Source organism: Phymastichus coffea, unplaced genomic scaffold (genome assembly GCF_024137745.1).
Source record: "Phymastichus coffea isolate CEN01 unplaced genomic scaffold, Cenicafe_Pcof_1.1 PCOF00007, whole genome shotgun sequence".
NCBI lineage: Eukaryota > Metazoa > Arthropoda > Insecta > Hymenoptera > Eulophidae > Phymastichus > Phymastichus coffea.
Window position 1 is genome coordinate 1,928,153 of NW_026706818.1, and position 18,501 is coordinate 1,946,653.

The 18,501-nt window shown below is 35.1% G+C and overlaps 1 protein-coding gene across 10 annotated transcripts in view; it reads right to left on the bottom strand.

The window, feature by feature from the left end:
• LOC131669021 (inactive dipeptidyl peptidase 10) overlaps positions 1-18,501 on the bottom strand; it is a 1,674,792-nt gene that overhangs the window by 651,992 nt on the left and 1,004,299 nt on the right. For all 10 annotated transcript variants that reach the window (XM_058943594.1, XM_058943586.1, XM_058943627.1 and 7 more), the window contains one exon: positions 14,610-14,730. In XM_058943594.1, coding sequence (XP_058799577.1) covers positions 14,610-14,730 — 121 coding nt within the window. The remainder of the gene's footprint in view (positions 1-14,609; positions 14,731-18,501) is intronic.

An 18,501-nucleotide genomic window follows, 5' to 3' on the forward strand; every position in this document is an offset into this window, starting at 1 on the left:
GGCTACTCGAGAGAGAACAAAGGCTTTCGATATCTATTAACTTTTATTGATATATTTTCAAAGTACGCTTGGTCAGTTCCTGTGAAAAAAAAAAACTGGTGTAGATTTTGCTTATGCAATGGAGTCTATATTAAAAAAATGACGCACTCCTAGAAATCTACATGTGGACCATGGCAAAGAATTCTACAATTCAAATTTTAAAATAATCATTAGATATATAAATATCATTTTTTTCTAAGAGATGATACGCGACAAAATGAAGCTTACTGTGCATTGGTCAAAAGATTTCTTAACGATTTTGTTTTTTCAAGAACTTTGCCAAAAATATTTGATACAAAAAGTGTTTTTTTCATTATTTTTTCAAGATGGTGATACGGTAAATCGCCAGATTTCTACGGAATACCATGAAAATTTCTCGCTAACCACCAGTTTTCGCACTGATTTTTCTTTAATAACCATTCCCATGGGTAAGGTGGTTTAAACAGAAGCCCGATGGAATTGGATCTTCTTCCAGAGGACAAACCGCAATCTCCTTGGATATGAATGTGTTCAAGGAAGTTTTGAAGCCTTGAACGTCTACGACAAATTCCATCGTAATAACTAAGGAATCAAAGACTGCGTCAATACAGTCGAATGAATGCCCTTTTGTGCTGAACTTGTATTTATTGGTTCCCTACCAATTTTTGTTTTCTAACACAGCCTTGCTGCTTTTGCGTGCACAATGTCTGGTGAAGGATGGTCATGCTGGTGTGGAAGACATCGAAAGATGGTTGATACTGGGTTGATCGGCTTTGCGCAAAGCGGATGAGCTTTCTCGTTCGTCTAACTTGATCGTGGCTAGCAGACAGTAGCTGCAGGTAGTTTATGATTAGAAGCGTTTTACATCTGCTAAATGAATACAAGAGTATGAGTCGAAAAAAATAATTGCGATGAAACGCTCGATGTGAATCATTTCAATACTAAGATGGCACCGATATACCTAACTACAGACATAGAAATGGTTCATTGAAAACGTTTTAGAACAAATCAATAAGACCAGGAAAGAATTTCAAAAGCAAGACTCGGGCTGGCCTCTTCATGTTATATTAAACTTATTCATAAATATCAGCAAGTAGAAATTTAAGAAGACTGGTTCTTACGTTTATTGCCTGAACCTATTAGAATAAAGAGAGCCTGTGAGAATGTGCAGAACAATAACAACGAATGTTTTAAATCCTTTCGGAGTAATATCCAGTTGCAAAGAATGCATGTCGTGTCACTACCTATACTGCTCATCAAGATAAATATAATTTCAAAAATCTATCATTTCCAGTACACCCGAAAGAAGTCGTGAAATTTGAAAAACAAAACGACGTTTCAGTGAACATGTACTTTTTAAATTTGAATAATGGATCCTACGAGGTTTTGCCGCAACATTTGACCGATGAGTAAAAAGAAAAGCACGTGAATCTTCTTGTAGTGGAAAACTATTATATCAATGTTAATGCCGACGTGAACGAAGATCAAATGGAACGTCCTAGTATACTTTATAAAATGCACTATGTTTAGATAAAAGACATATCTCGACTGATGTATCGACAGTTGCCGTTTCGTAAAAGTAAATCGTACATATGCGATCGTTGCTTACACTATCACCGAATTGAACAGAGGTTTAAAACACATAAGATACACTGTAAAAATGTGAATATGTGTAAAATTGTAATTTCCTGTGAGAAAGATAAATTTTTACAATGAGACGCATTACCGCTTGTTGTATACGCTGATTTTGAGAGTCTCTTGGAAGCGGTGACTAACGGTAAACGGATCTATCAACGTCACAAACCGTACAGTGTTAGATTTTTCGTTAAGTGTAGCTATGATCACTCTCTTTCGTGTTATTAAAGCTACAAACAGAATACCGTCGATGACGTTGATCTAGCCAAGTGGTTTGTTCACGGTCTTCATGATTTGTCCAAGTATCTGCACGAGTTGTACAAAAGCCCACAGCCTATGGAAATTTTAACCTTCGAAGAGACATTTAGCTTTTTTCATGCTACGATATATCATAGATGTAATAAACCTTTGGACGAGAAATGAGACACAAAAGTTCGCGATCATAGTGCGCATCTATTTATCAGAGAAATCGCGAATGAATTTCCCGGTCGATTGATCCTCATTCCTGTAACCAAGGAAAACTATATATCTTTTCCCAAGGTTACTTTTAAGGTACCGATATAAATCTGCGTTTCGTCGATTCGTTTTGATTTATGGCGTCTTCTTTTGACAAACTATCGTCGTACTTGGGAAAACATGACATTCTAGAGCGAAATTTCAGTAAGTTGTTGGATACACACTGTCACAGATCGCCTTACTGAATAGAAAAAGTTTATTTCTGTATGACTATGTATCGTCATTTACGAAACTCGAGGAGACAACTCTTCGACGAAAACAAGATTTTTAAAGGAGTCTATATGATTCAGATATCAGAGACGAGGAGTACAATCACGGGGAAAATGTTTGAAGAACGTTCGATATCACCGACCTGGGCAACTATTCAGATCTGTATCTCAAGACGGACGTTCTCTTGTTGGCCGAAGTTTTTGAAAATTTCAGGGCCAAATATAGAACCACGTATCGTTTGGATCCAGCTCACTACTATACAACGTCCGGACTAAGTTGAGATGTCATGTTGAAGTATACGGATGTAAGGTTGGAGTTTTTGATGTAGTTTTGACGGAGTTTTTGAAATATGCCAGTGTTGCAACAGATACGCTGTCGCAAACAATCCATGCATGGGAAACGACTATGTTCCAAAGAAAGATGACAAATATTTAATGTATTTCGACGTCAATAACCTTTACGGATGGATATGATCGAGCCCCTTCTACTCGATGCATTTGAATGGTGCGATATTGACTCAAACTTTTCTTTCGATATGTCCGAAGATTCACCCTTTGGATACATACTCGTGGTGGATTTGGAGTATCCAAAAGAAATTCACGATGCGCACAAAGGTATGCCATTTGGTCCGGAGAACAAAGCTGCTCCGGAATCCAAACAGAAAAAGCTCATGACAACTCTTGGTGATAAGGAGCTTTACTTAATCCACTATAGAGCTGTGAAACAAGCAATATGGCATGGCTTGCATCTCTCCAAGATAAATTGGGTTTTATAGTTTAATCAGAGTCCTTGGCTCAAGACGTACATTGATTTGAATAGTGAGATGCGTAAACAAGCGGCAAACGAATTCAAAAAAATGCTATACAAACTGCTTAACAATGCAGTATACGGCAAGAATATTGGAAACGAAAAGAAACGCATCGATGTTTATTTGGTGGACAAGTGGGAGGGGCGATACGGTGCCGAAGCTCTGATAGCTCGACCAAATTTCCACAGTAGCGACATTTTCGACGACGAACTGGTGGCGATTGAACTATTGCGAACGGCAATCACAGTCAGAAAATCCATTTACATACGTCTCGCTGTTCTGGACTTGTCCAAGACTCTCGTGTATCGATTCCACTATGACTACACGACCAGTGCTGTTGGTGAACGTTGCAAGCTTCTGTACATCGACACGGACAGTCTGGTGTACAAGATCACCAATGAAGACATGTACGACATCAAGCTTCGAGATATTCGCCAATTCGATACATCCGATTTTCCAGTACCAAATCGGTTCAATATTCCCAGACTTGTAGAACACTTCGCGCTGTAAGAAACTTGAACTGAATTATATCCGTTATAAGAAAGACTTTAGCTCTGCTTATGGGACAATTCACACCATAAGAAACTAGGGAAAAGTCTGTCTTTTCCTTGAAAATTTTACTTACATACGTATATACTTGATTTGTTGAATTATTTTATATTAATAATTAGAGTAAATTTGTAAGAAATGAATTCTTTCTCATTAACCCGACAAGACCACGAGAGTACGAACTATGAAATAAATTATAAGTGATACGAACATCACAAAACTTACTAGACGCTCGTTTTGTCGATAAAAAATAAAATTATGAAACAAAGTTCCGTGATTGAAATTACTCTAGGTAGTTATGATTTTGGTGAATTTTTTTTTCGCTGTAACCCATTAACGTCCAAAATGTCAAAATTTCTTGCGCGTTTTCAAAGTGATTTTTTCCTATGTAATTGGCGTTGCAAAAATTCTTGAACCACATATTCTGATGTAAAATTGCATGCTCTTTCAGAATCCGTTGCCAGAATCATGATAAAACTCACAGGAAAAGAGATATGCTCGATTGAAACATAAAAAACACCTAAATTTTCGAAAAAAAAAATTTTTAGGATTTTTTTTCGAAGTGTTACGGTGAAGATATCACCTTGCGACCGTGATCAAAGGTGATCATGGGATTTGAAGTTTAACAGGGAATTTTTTTGTTTACCTTGAACCATCGCTTCTTTACAAAATGGCGGAAAAAACGAATTTTTTTTTTTTCAATCTTCATCAACTTTTTTCTCAAAATCTATGGTCTTTAGAAAAAAATTCATAAAAACAAAAATGCCTTAGAATCGCTCGAGGAACATTCTCAAATTTTTTCAGAATTTTTTGAGACAATTTTTGATTTTCCGGGAAACTTGGGAAATGGAATTTTCAAAAATGTCTCCAAAAATTCTGAAAAAATTTTAGAATGTTTCTCGAGTGATTCTAAGACATTTTTGTTCTTATGAATTTTTTTCTAAAGTCCATAGATTTCGAGAAAAAAATTGATAAAGTTGAAAAAATAAAAATTCGTTTCCGCCGCTATGTTCACTTTATCAATTTTTTTCTCGAAATCTATGGACTTTAGAAAAAAATTCATAAGAACAAAAATGCCTAAAAATTTTTTTTTTCGAAAATTTAGGTGTTTTTTATGTTTCAATCGAGCATATCTCTTTTCCTGAGAGTTTTATCATAATTCTGGCAACGGATTCTGAAAGAGCATGCAATTTTACATCAGAATATGTGGTTCAAGAATTTTTGCAACGCCAATTACATAGGAAAAAATCACTTTGAAAACGTACAAGAAATTTTGACATTTTGGACGTTAATGGGTTAAGTCAACTAAAATTGAATATTAATTTCTCTACAGATGGAGCTTGCGAAGCTGAATAATATAGCTTGTCAGCAATTCAAATCCGATAACAAGGAAAGGAACCCAACCGGAACTCACCGATTTTGATACATATTATAGAACATAAAAAAATAAGAGAAATGTATTTATTTTATGGGCTAATTTTCACTTTTAAGGGATAAAAACCTCCCCTAAAGTTAACCCCCAAAAACCGTTTTTTTTAATATCTCGGCTAAAATTAATGTTTTTCAGTGAAACAAATTGGAGGTTATTTCTTACAAAAAGAGCAAGTATTTCATGGTGAATTAAAGAGTAAGGGTAGCATCCCCTATTTTTTAGGGGTTGAAAACATATATTTTTTGGCATAATTTTATAATAAAAAAGCTTAAACCGACTAAAAAAATTGGACAAAATGTTTAAGCATCCATAATAACAAAATTTAGTTGACGTCTTTCGGTGTTTTAATAAATATTACTCCTAAGGCGGATAAACCACCCCTAACATAAAATAACTGTAAATATGTAATTCAATACATAATATTTCGTAGAAAGTTTATATATAGAGGTTTTCGAGGTCGCTGATTACAAATCTATTATCAGATTTTGAAAATTAAAAATGGCGGAACCAATATGGCGGACAGAAATATCGAAAAAAAATTTTATATATTAAAAAGTTGTAAAGGACTAAAAAAATTGGAAAAAATTTGTAAACATCTGTAAGAATTAAATTAAGTTTTTTCGTTTTATTATTGGTACTATCCCTAAAGGGGGGGGGGGGGGTAAACCACACCTAAAACAAAATAACTATAAGTATACTTCAATCCATAATATTTTGTAGAAGGTTTGTATATACTATAGGGGTTTTCGAGATCGCTCTTTACAAATCTGATATCAGATTTAAAAATTTAAAATGGCGGAACTAATGTGGTGGAAGAAATGTCGAAAAAAAATTTTCATAAAAACTTGTTTACAAATGTGTGATCTTTGTAGCCTGTACATGTGAACTAAAGAGCCTTAAACCCTGAACCCCTAAACAACAAATAGGCTAAATGGTTGTGCCTTTTAACCAAACGACTACAAACCCCTAATCTCCAGACAGGTCGAAGGCCTATACTTTACCATAGACACGAGTATAGATATATTAACGATATTTTATTCAAAACACAGCTTGTATAAATTTTACGGTTTGCTTTTATTTCAGATTGAAAAATTAAAATTAATCTATTAAACGTTCTAAACTAATTATTAGTATACTTTTAAGCATTAAACATAAAAGATAGTGAAACGAATTATCATGAAACAGAGTTGGCCGAAAATATAAAAGAAATTTTAATAGATGTAAAACATGATTTTAAATTTTATTTTTAGAAGAAATAAAGAGTAGATTACCGAGCGGGGCCGAGCAGGCCCGAAGCGGCTGGACTGGCGACAGACAGAGTATAGAGATGTTAGAGAGAGAGAGAGAAATAGTCGGGAGCGTGCGTTTCCTACGCAATATTAGGCAGGTGCGTGTTTAGAACCAATTAGCGCGTTGGTCGCCCTAATAAGTAGGTCAAGTAGGGAGAGAAAAGATCGGCGAAGAAGCTGTAGGTCGCGAGAAAAAACGAGCGACACAGACGCTAGTAAGTCGAGAAGAGACTCGGAAGGTTTTTGGAGTCAACCAGAACAGGACGGTGGACGGCCAGCAGCGAAGAAGTTCAGCCGAGGACAGAGGGCCGAGAGGAAGCCGACAGAAGTTGCCCAGCGACGACCTGCAACACCGTGTCTAGGGTGCAGTCAGGACTCCCACTCCAGAACCAAGGTCTAGTTTTCAATTTAATCTCTCTCTCTTCATCGACGGCACTGTACGCGAATTTTAACATTAGGTGGGTAGCAAGGCGTGCACACGCCGGCTACCTGCCCTAATGACGGTAGGACAGCAAATCGCGCAGAGAGAAATCGTCCAGGCGATCCCTCGCCGGACAACTTTCTCTTTTAGTCAACTAGCTTAAGTCGGTTCGTCGTCAAGGCGATCATCTGCCGGGCGACGCGCGTTGTGTTTTCTATAGATTTGTAAACGCGATAAGTTAGTTAATTTGTTCTTTTTTGTAATAGTTGTTAAGGACGTCGTTGTGTTTATGCGATTAAAGTGTGTGTATTAAATGCGGCTTATCACTATGCGGTTTGTTAATGTGCGGTATTTGCGAAGTTTAAGTGTAATTTAACTTTTGTTTGATTTAATTATATTTTTTTAAATGCGAATGTGTTTGTGTGTATAAAGTTATTAACCATTTTCATTGATTTGCTTCTTCCCCCTTTCCGCCTCAATATTGCTATGAGCGAGTGCGCCTCACTTGCCTACCTCTAAATAATAGTAACGAACGAGCCTTCGTTACAAATGATTAAAGTACTTCAAGAAACTATTAGGATAGAAAGAAAAGGTAGAAAGCAAAGGTGAAGAAACTGAAGACAGCAAAGGAGAGGAAGGTGAAGAAATCAAAGTAAGAGAAGTAAAAGAGATAATAAGAAAAATGAAAAAGAAAAAGGGAATAGGAGAAGTTGGTATAGCAAACGAAACGTGGATGGAAGGCATGGAAGGCTTGTTAAAAGATATGACAAAATGCTTAAACGGAATATGAAACGGAGAAGGATATCCGGAAGAATGGAGGAAGGGAATAATAGTATCAATATATAAGAAAGGGAGGAAAGAAGAAGTAAAAAATTGCTGCCCGATACTCGAGCTTATACTGTCCACCAACATCTCTACTTTTTCGAGGAGCTACCGGTATGGGACTCGATCCGATCAGCACATTCCGCAACTTCTGTTGCGAATGAAAAGGCAGCCGCCATCCCAGAGCTTATATTCTGTCATAGGGTCGTCACCTTCTTCACAACGACAGACTGCCATACCACTTTCAAAACAGCGCAATCGATCGATCTGCCCAGTATAATAAAAGCCTGCCACAGCAAGATATGCTAGTTGTACGTATGCACATGCCCACTGAGACGTGATGCTATCCAGCCTTGCTTGCTCAAATCTGCACAAAAAGAAATATTGAAAAAAATATAGAGTATGTGCTATAAACAATAAAACAAATAATTATCTATGGTCAATCTTGTTGGAGCTCATTGTAGAATGTTCGTATCACCTTTTTTTTCTTTCCCAATTTACACTAGTTCACTCTCGATGCGAATGTGACTGCTGATGAGATGCAGCTCATTATTATAGCGGACGATTGAGATTTCCTCCCTTCATTCTCCATTAAAAAAATTCCATACATACCATACGTGCCATACATTCCATTCATACCATACATGCCATACATTCCATAAAAAATTCATTTAATTTGTTATAAGTTATACATTCACGTGCACGCGCGCGTGCGCGTATGTATACGTATATAAACCATACAACTCGTGAGGAATTGACTTAACATCTATACGAGTGACGTCATTAAAAACTGTCGCATATAGGCACTGATTTTAGAGACTTTTTTTATTGTTGTTGTTTTTTTTATAACGATATTTCAATTATTTTAATTAATAAGAAATTACCTGTCCTTTCTGTTGAATTTAATTGTTGACAATTTACATATAAATAATTGATTGTCTACATCTAATACTCTATAAGAAAAAAATTAGTAACATTATTTATCATATTTCTTTCTCGTAATAATCTTTCAGTAATAAAATATTATTAAAATTATTAATATTTAAAATTAATTAATTTAAATTCATTTAAGAACAAGAAAAAAAATTATATATATATTAATTATAATATATATATATATATATATATAAATTAATTTTTTCAAAAAGAATCTTTTTTTACAGGTCTGATGAGGATGACGACGACGTGGAGATGGTTTGTCAGGTCATTGTCTCACGTCCAACACCACCACGAGCACCACGACGCGTGACACAAATCGACCTGGTGACGCCTCGAGCAGCACCCGTGATGGATATCACGACGCCACAGCCGCTCTTGAACTTAGTTTCACCAGAGCAACAAGAGACACTCTGCCGCCGACAAGAACAGGTATGAATTTTTTTTCTCTTTTCTTTTTTTTCTAATCGGGGTAGTTTGTTCTAAGTTTTCATTTTTTTTTGCAGGTCGACAATCACGACACCATACCAGTATGCGAGGGCTGGGAGTGCGTATACTGCGCCGCTGGTCGCTGCAGTCGGTAGCCGCAGTGGGTGGAATCACCACTACAGTTGCTTGACTGGGAACTATTAGGAGTTACTAGGAACTCAAGTACTGACTTCACACAGTCAGGGTCTAGACGCAAATCTTTGCTATTCAACAAGTAACCCAAGAACGTTAAACTCGAGCATCCGAATTCTTAGCGACTTTAATCTCCAAACCAACATCAGCCATTCGTTGGAGAGCCTTTTCTAAATAAAGCGTTTTATTCGAAATTATTTATTTATTCGAAATTCTAAATAAATATTTTTAAATAAAGTGTTCCTGAACCATCTCAGTTACATCACTCAGGTACTTAAATATATACGGCTCGTATTCAGGACTGAACATCGAATCCATCAAGCGGATAAACATTGCGTGTACATTCACTAATCCGGAATACATCCAATTCCATTCCCACAGGCTACACGCCGACGTTCCAAAAGCCGTATTTTTCCTGGTTTCTTTCGGTAGGAGTATCTTTAAGTATGCGCTTATATAACCTATCGAGTACCAGGTTTACACCTGATATCGGATATACGACGATACGCTTTGTTCGATTCACGGGTCGCAAGTCGATGCACAGACGGTTGGTACCATCATGCTTTTTGACAACAGTCGGTGTGCTATACCACTTGCTCAACGACGGTCGAATCAGCTCTTTTGTGTGCCAATCCGCAATCTCTTTTTTGATAAACTCCATCATTTGTGACGAGTAGCGGCGCATAGGGATTTTCACTATAAACAGGGGTTATCTCATCATCTTGAACGACAATAGTGTGTTCAATTGGATTCGACTGCACTGGAATTTTTTTTATATCGTGCGTTCCACTGATGCCTTGATCTATTTCCATTATAAGTCCTGTTAGACTAACAGTCCTGCAATCTCTGTTACAACTTTCCATTCTAAAAAATAACTATATAAAAGATGAACTCTATTCTTTGAACGAAACTAAAATCAAATGGAGGCAACTTCGCTCTATGAGCGTCAGTAAGCCATCTTTTGACTTCCCTTTCTTATTTTTTCATTAAGACATATTAAATCGACACTATGTAGCTGTCTCAAATCATCATTTATCCCTGACCCATTTTAACTTCAATTCAATCATAGAAACTTAAATTCGACATACTAATCTTCCTACATTTTTCCTTAATATAGTACCTGTTCGGGAGGTTAAGCAAGCCCTTAAGAGAGATATTTCAACTTGCCAGTATTTTTCATCTTATAAAAATATTAAAGTTAATTTCTTATGAAGTAGCGCCTTATCTTACATAATTATTTAATTCATCGATTCGATCCGGCTTTCCATCTTCCTGAAAAAGGATAGAAATTCATCTACTTGTTAAAGTTTAGGACCTCTTTTCGCTATCAAATACACACGCAATCGCTAAACTCAGTTTTTTGTCAAAAACATTGGAACGACTAGTATATGTACAACTATCCACTTTTCTCGAGTGCAGCAATATATTAAATCCTGGTTGCATATCACGCAAACGACTCTTATAGGATTAACAGACAATATTCGATACACTGTTGATAATAGACATCTTACTATACTTATTTTATTCGACTTTACGAAGGCCTTCGATGCCATCCCTCACAACATCCTAATAAGAAAACTGTGGTTTTTAAATTTCTCTAGTATAATTTTGAATTTGCTTTTTTCCTATCTGGTAAATAGACGTTAATAACAGTAGAATGAATTCCGAATGTCTTAGTATTTCCTCTGATGTACCTCAGAGCAGTGTCCTTGACCCTCTATTGTTTGCTATATTTATAAATGACTTGTCCAATATATTGCGCTCTGCTGATTCTTTGATTTATGTAGATAATATGCAGATATATTTACACTGTGCCCATACTGACTAGCATAATGCTGTCTACAGGGTCCTCTCTCTCTCTGTCTCTCTCTCTCCCTATTTTTCTCTTGCATGTTTTATTTTTATTTTTTTTTATTCCAATAAATGTTACAATCTGTCCTATGTGGACAATAAGTACATGTTTTTAACACAAATTTTGATTTGAATTGCGTGTAGGCACGTCTCCAGTGATCAGTACCTATATGTGTTCATTTAATTTTTCTATACAAATAGTGTTTGATATTTTTTAAATCTTGAAAGTATTGGTGTTGTAGTTATTAGCTTTTTTGCTAGTTGATTAGGATGTTCCAAAATTCTATTAGTATATTTTCTTCTGAATGTTTCGATTTCTTCACGTACAGTTGTTATGTTTACTTCTTTTCTTATATTTTCATTTGTAATAAACCATGGTGCATCTGTGATGTAACGTAGTGTTTTGTTTTGGAATCTTTCTATTATGTCTATGTTTGATTTTGTGGCAGTGCCCCAGAGTTGGATGCCGTATGTCCATACTGGTTTAATTATTACTTTATAAATAAGTAGTTTATTTTTAATGGCTAGCTTGAATTTTCTCCCAAGTAGCCAGTAATATTTTCTTGCCTGTAAGTTAAGTTGTTTTTGTTTTGTCCATATATGGTCTCTCCATGTTAATCTTCGATCTAGGTGCATATCAAGGTATTTGACTTTGTCTGCTTGAGGTATCAATTGTTTGTTTATGTGCACTGTAGGGTAAGTCTCTTTTTTAAGTGTGTAAGTTACTTGGATTGATTTTGTTTCATTAACTTTTATTCTCCATTTGTTAAACCAGAGCGTAGCTTTATTTAAATAGTTTTGCATATTATTAGAGGCGGTCGCTGCATTAGTGTGTGTTGTTAATATAGCTGTATCATCTACATAAGTGGCAATATTAATGTTTTCCATGGTCGGAAGATCGTGTGTGTAAATTATATGGGGCCTAGAACACTGCCTTGGGGACAATGCCGGCTTTTATTGGATAACGTTCTGCTATTTCGTTTTTTACTTTTACTTTAAATGTTCTAGAACTTAAGTATGATTTTAGTAATAGGTATAGTTCTTCTGGTACGACTTTATCTAGTTTGTCTCGTGCCAGACTTTATCGAATGCTTGAGCTACATCAAGAAATACTGCATTACAGTATTCATTTTTTTCAAAAGTATTTCTTATCTGTGTTGTAACTCTATTTATTTGTTCTATTGTAGCATGATTTTTACGAAATCCGAATTGATGCTCTGGTATTTTATTTTGCTCTTGTAGTGTTTTGTTCAGTCTTTTAATGATTATTTTTCGCAACTTTTTGAAAGTGCTGGTAATAGACTAATTGACCTGTAAGATGTGGTATGTTAAGGCGGTTTATCCGGTTTATGTAGAAGAATTATTGTTGCTATTTTCCATATTGCAGGAAAATAATGTAATCGAAATATTGCGTTGAATATGATGGTTATGTATCTTACGGCTTTTATGGAAAGTTTATATTATCGTGTCCGGGGCTCTTTCCATTTTTTAGCTGTTGAATTTGTTTGTTAGATTTTCTGCTTTTATTACTGTGAATAAAATTGCTCCTTTTGGATTTGGAGTTATTGATCTTGAATCCCACCATGGATGTTTGGCATTGTAGTCTCCTTCTGCGAGGAAACGATTTCCTAAGCTGTCGAAATATTTTTTGTATTGTTCTTTCGTTATTTTGTGTCTAGGTAGGCAGTATAACGCTGGAAATGTTATTGGTCCGTAATTATCCTTTATTGCGATACTTGTTGCTTGTGGATAGTCTTTATTATGTGCTTCCATTTCATGATAGTTTATATTGTTTTTAATAGTATTGCTGTTCCTCCATGAGCTTTGCCGTCAGGATGGTTTGTACTGTATAGTGTATATCGTGGGAGTTTGAAAAAGCTTCTATGTGTGAAGTGAGTTTCAGACATTAGCATTATATCAATATTATTTTCTATAAGAAAAGGTTTTACTTCTATGTTTCTTTGCGCTAAACCGTTAGCGTTCCAAATTGCTATTTTTATTTCTGTATTCATTTTATCTTGTTTATGAGTGTGGTGAGTAGATTTAACATTGTGTCCATTCTATTCATTAGTTACCTCATCATGTTTACGAGTTGACTGTCATTGGTGTTATTTACTGTTTGTTGTGGTGTTTGTTTGGGTTCTGTAATTGTCGTGTTTTTATTACCGGTTACAGCCTGTGCATATGAAACATCTGGTCTAACGGTGTTTTCGGTTATTTGTTTTGCCCTTAACGCTGGAAAAAGTTTTTGTTGTAAGAGTATTCTTGCACTGCAACCTTTATAGCTAGCTACATGGTTCCCACCGCAATTCGCACACTTAACTTCATCTATTTTTGTTTGAATTGGGCAGTTGCTGGTAAAGTGATTCTTTGCGCACTTTTCACAGACTTGAGATCTGTGACAATAATTTTTTGTGTGGCCAAATTTCTGGCAGCGCATGCATTGTGGAATGTCTCTTTTTTTGTACGGAAGTTCAAACCTAACTATTTATTGCATTAGCTTGTTTATTTTAAAAATGAGTGGTTCAAAAACAAAATGGTGCTTTTGATATTTTATTTATTGTGGGTGCTATTGTTTGTGTGTTTATTTTAACTATATTACTGGTTTCATTTTCTTTTAGTAATCCGAATTGATTAGTTGTTTCTATTGGTTTTATACTGCTACCTAGGCAGTAGTCTTTGATATGTGTTTGTCTCTTTTTTGTTATTTTGTTTTCTTCTGGGCTACTCCTTGCATGCTTTTGTTGTACAGGTGTCCAGGTTGTTATATCATTTTTGGTTCTTCCGAATTTTTCACAGATATGATCTGCACCTTTTCTTTAATTGTAGCCATGACGGCTATGCCAATGTTATTGTTTGTCTGTATGATTTTATTTTATTTCGATCTAAATGCACTATGTTTGTTTACTGTGTCTGTTTACTTTCACTGTCTAACGGTCACTTTAAATTTAGAGAGCGATCATTCGCACACCTGAACTCCTCGAGCGTTATGAGTGAACTGTGACTTGCATGTTTTGACATCGTATTCGTGGGCTCCTGTGTCAATCTTAACAGTTGACAGCGTATTGAAGAGTAAAAGGGAGGAGGTTACGGAGCAGATTCATAGTAATCCAATGTTTTTTGTGGACATTGCACGCTATGTGCCATCTTATTTCTTAGCTTGCAATTTTTAAAGTGATGTCACCAGGTGCTCTTCTGTACAGATGTTATTTTAATTATTGTGTCATGCAATTAAGCGAGCGTTTCTGTATTTCGCTAATCACCGATTCTCATCCTAACATTAGTTTTGTGCGCGATATACATGCTGTGTATACTATTTAAATCTGGAAGCTTTTATGCCTCCCGAATTCGCCACTCAAATAATAATTTCTACGAATGGCTATTCACCGTTTCGGTTTAGTGATTGCTTTCCGTTATAAAATTAGTTATTAATAATAATGAAAACTAAAATAAAAATGGAGTTATAGAAATATCCACGAGGGTAAGACAATGATAGCTTACCTGACATTTCCATAAAGGGCTTCTGCATATTGTTATAACAGATAAATTTTGATGCCGATTCATCCATGTAATACAAATTTCTGTTGTTGATATCCAAGAAGCCGTGGTGAAATAATGTTCGCTGAAAGTATATAAACAAATAGTGAATTTCTATTAATAATGAATTATACGTAATTTAGACATTGCAACGGTAGTCGATTTATTTAATCGACTCGTTCGCTTTATTTAATGCTTCTCGCGCGTTAGGTCAAACTATTGAGAGAGAGAGGGGGCGCGCGATCTTTTGAATAAGCAGTTACGTCTCAGCTGTTTACGCGAGTTTACCGCCGATTTGTGTTTTGCACTTTGATTCGCAAAAATAATAAGTTTTCTCTGGGACAAACACGTGCGGGTGTGCAACGACGATATTGCAGCAGCAAGCAGCGGTATAGAAGCAGCAGATAACAGCTGATAGAGGAAATACAAGGCGGAGCAGCTGATAATTGAGGGGCAGCGGCAGTTGAAATTTTACAACAACAATTACGGCTGATCACCGTAATTGCACCGTATGGTAGGTGCACCTCCAGTCATATTAAGCAAGACAAAATACTTTCGGTATTTTGTAATTCGAGATAGCGATATTTTTTATTACCGCGCCGAGCGTTAGTTCGCGGTAATATTTGAATCTTCTCTCTCTCTCTTTCTCACCGAACAAAATTAAATTGTAAAATCCTATTTTCGTGCATCAGTCTTTCGGCCCAACAAAGACTGTAGTGATTTTTTATTAATTAAAGTCTGTTAAATTTATTCGCCGTTTTCGTCATTTGATTTTACTGGTAGCTTAAGTATTTGAAACAGGCTTAGGTTTTAATCCAATTACATCTAGGGGATTAAGAAGAGTAGGAGTAAAGTCGCTGACACTTAAAACTCATCAGGTGTAACAAGACACGTGACTTAAGGTGAGTTCAACTTCGATCGATAGAAGACAACTAAGATAAATCATCTGACGTTAAGGCGAATACACGTATTATCATACGTGTTTAACGGAGCGGCGGTTTGCTCTGCATCGTGGGAGTTTGTTCTTAAATAAATTTTCCATTTTCAGATTATCTCCCCCGTTACAACATCATATATTTAAGAAACTGTGCTAAAACATCCAATTTTTCAATACCTAAAAATAAAATATTTGTAATATGCCTATGGTCTTTGTAACAACTAGCATATTTATTTTACATCTATTTTATAATAGGTCTATAATAAAGTCCTAACTTTTGGTCAACTTAGCTAATTTTGAAAGAGCTGAATGGAATAGATGCATATTTATGCCTTCATTAGAATTATTTGAACTAGATCTATTTTTGTTGAGTTGACGAAAAGTTTCGTTATTGTCTGGTAAGAAAAAAAAACATTTTTTGTTCAAGTTTTATTATTTTCATATTTATGCAATATTTAGGTATGCAGCTTTTCTAGATGGTTTTCTACATTATAAGATTAACCTATTAATGACCATAGTTGTCATTTTCTAGATACGTTTTTGATTGCAAAATTCACGTGTAAAATGAAAAAAATAAATTAATCCAAGGTATCGTTTCTCTTGTTTCTAGCTATACTGAATACGGGCTTAAAATTCAAAAATTTTGCTTGCAAAATTAAATATGACGGATCTTATATAAAAAAATTGTGAAAAATTCTTTTTAACAAATTTTTAACATAAAACACGTCCATATCGAATTTTTCTTTAACCATAAATGCACAAAATTATTAACAGAAAATTTATATATAAGCGTTTTTTTTAATTATAAATAAAATACAAAAACCTGAAAAAAAATTCGTTTCTCATTACCATTGTTTTTCTTAAAAAATATGAGGTTCAGAAAAAAAGCTTTATAAAAAAAAAATCTCTTAAAATTTATGAAGGAACACTCAATTTTGTTTTAAATTTAGGGAGAAAATTTGTTTTATATATATTTGTTTTATAATGATAATAATATTATTATTATAAGAAATTTATTATAATAATAAAATAATTCTCTCTAATTCTTTTTATTTGTTTTATAATGTCATTGATGATTATAGTTAGTTTATTTATTTACAACTTATGTTACATTTGGTTTTTATTTCTTACATTACTATTTGTGTCTCGTGTCCAATTTGTGCAGTTCATAATGTATGTGTTTTGTGTGTGTGTATGTGTGTGTTTGTTTTATGTATATGTGTACGTTTGTAGATGTGTCTGCAACTCTTGTGCCTCTGTCTTCTGCGCCTGTCTGTTCAGCTTTTCTTCCTATTTTTCTGTTGATTAATCTTCTCTTCCTCTCTCTCTCTAAGATCTGCCTTTTCCGCTCTTCTGTTTTTCTCTTTCTTGTTTATTTTCTTTTCGACTTCATTCTTTGTTACTTTTTTTGCCTTTTCACCTTTGCCTTTCCTTTGCTTTTGTTCTCTTTCTTGCTAATCATTTCATCTTTCTCCTTATTAGGGCTTTGATACCTTTTTCTCATTACCTATTGTTCCCTCTGCCTTTCCTTGCCTCAACCTCACTTATTTTCCTTAGTATCTTATAATTTCTCTTCTTGTTTTCCTTTTTCTTTCTTTTCTTCGATTCTTCTTGTTTTTCATTTTTACTCCATCATCAAATACCTGCTTCCTCTCGCTTGTGTAGTTGCTAGTACTTGTGTTTTGTGTGTGTGTGCGGGCATGTGTATATGTATGTTTGCGTATGTGTGCGTGTTTTGTGTATATGTGTGCGTATGTAGATGTGTCTGCGAGTCTTGAGTCTCTGTCTTCTGATTCTGTCTGTCCTTAGGGTCTTGAAAATTCGACTTCTTGTTTTTCTTTTTCTTTCTCCTCTTTGTTTGTTCTTCTTTTCCATTTTAGCTCCATCATCCACGCTATCTTTCCTTTGCTTCCTATTATTATTTTTTCCCATTCTTCCCCTTCCTATTTGCTTTTTTCACATTTTTCTACCATGTGCTTCCAATTTTCTTCCTCTTTCATACACATTCTACATCTCTTATTTTCTTCTTTTTCCGAATACCTGCTTCCTCTCGTTTCATCACCTAACCTAAACCTTTCCCTTATTTGTAGGCATTTTATTCTTCCCTCTTCTTGAATTTTCCTTACTCTATACTTTTTCATTTTTTATTTCAGTTCTTTCCACTCGTGTGTTCTTTCCACTTTATGTATCTTGACTTTTCTAGCTTTTTTTCTAGTTCTTTTTCTTCTTTTATCTTTAGCTTTTCGCTTATTTCTTCCCAAAACTCTTCTCTCATTTTTTCTCCCTCTTCCCTCTCTCTGTATATGTTATTTTTTTCTAGCCTTTCCTCTCTCTCCTCCTTGTTACCCTTTTTATCTTTTTCATTTCTTTCCCTTTTCATTAGTTCTCTCCATGCTTCTTTTTCTATTGAGCCATCTCTTTCTTCTCTTATTTTGTTTTCATACCTCATTGCTCTTTCTAATCTTGTTGCTTTCATTTCTTGTCTTCCTGTTTCCCATCGTATTAAGTAACTGGGCGTGTTCCTATCTAATCCCAATACCCACTTTATGTATTTTAATTGTAATTTCTCTATTTCTTCATATCTCTTCCATCCCCAGATTTCTGCTCCATACTTAATCAGGCTTTTCGCCAGTGCGTCGAACAGGTTCATCCTTAGCTCCTAATTTTCTCTAAATAGCTTTTCTCCTATTCCCATAGTCTTCCGAGTTCCATATTTATTTTCCTTTTTACCTTCTTCAACTGCTTTTTATTTCCATTATTTCTGCTTATGACATATCCCAAGTAGTTGTACTCTTGACCTATTTCTATCTTCTCACCTTCCCCTGCAAATTCTTTTTTCTTCCCCCTTCCTCCTCCTCTCCTGCATTTCATCATCTTTGATTTTCCTATATTTAGCTCTAATCCCACTTCTTCTAGATA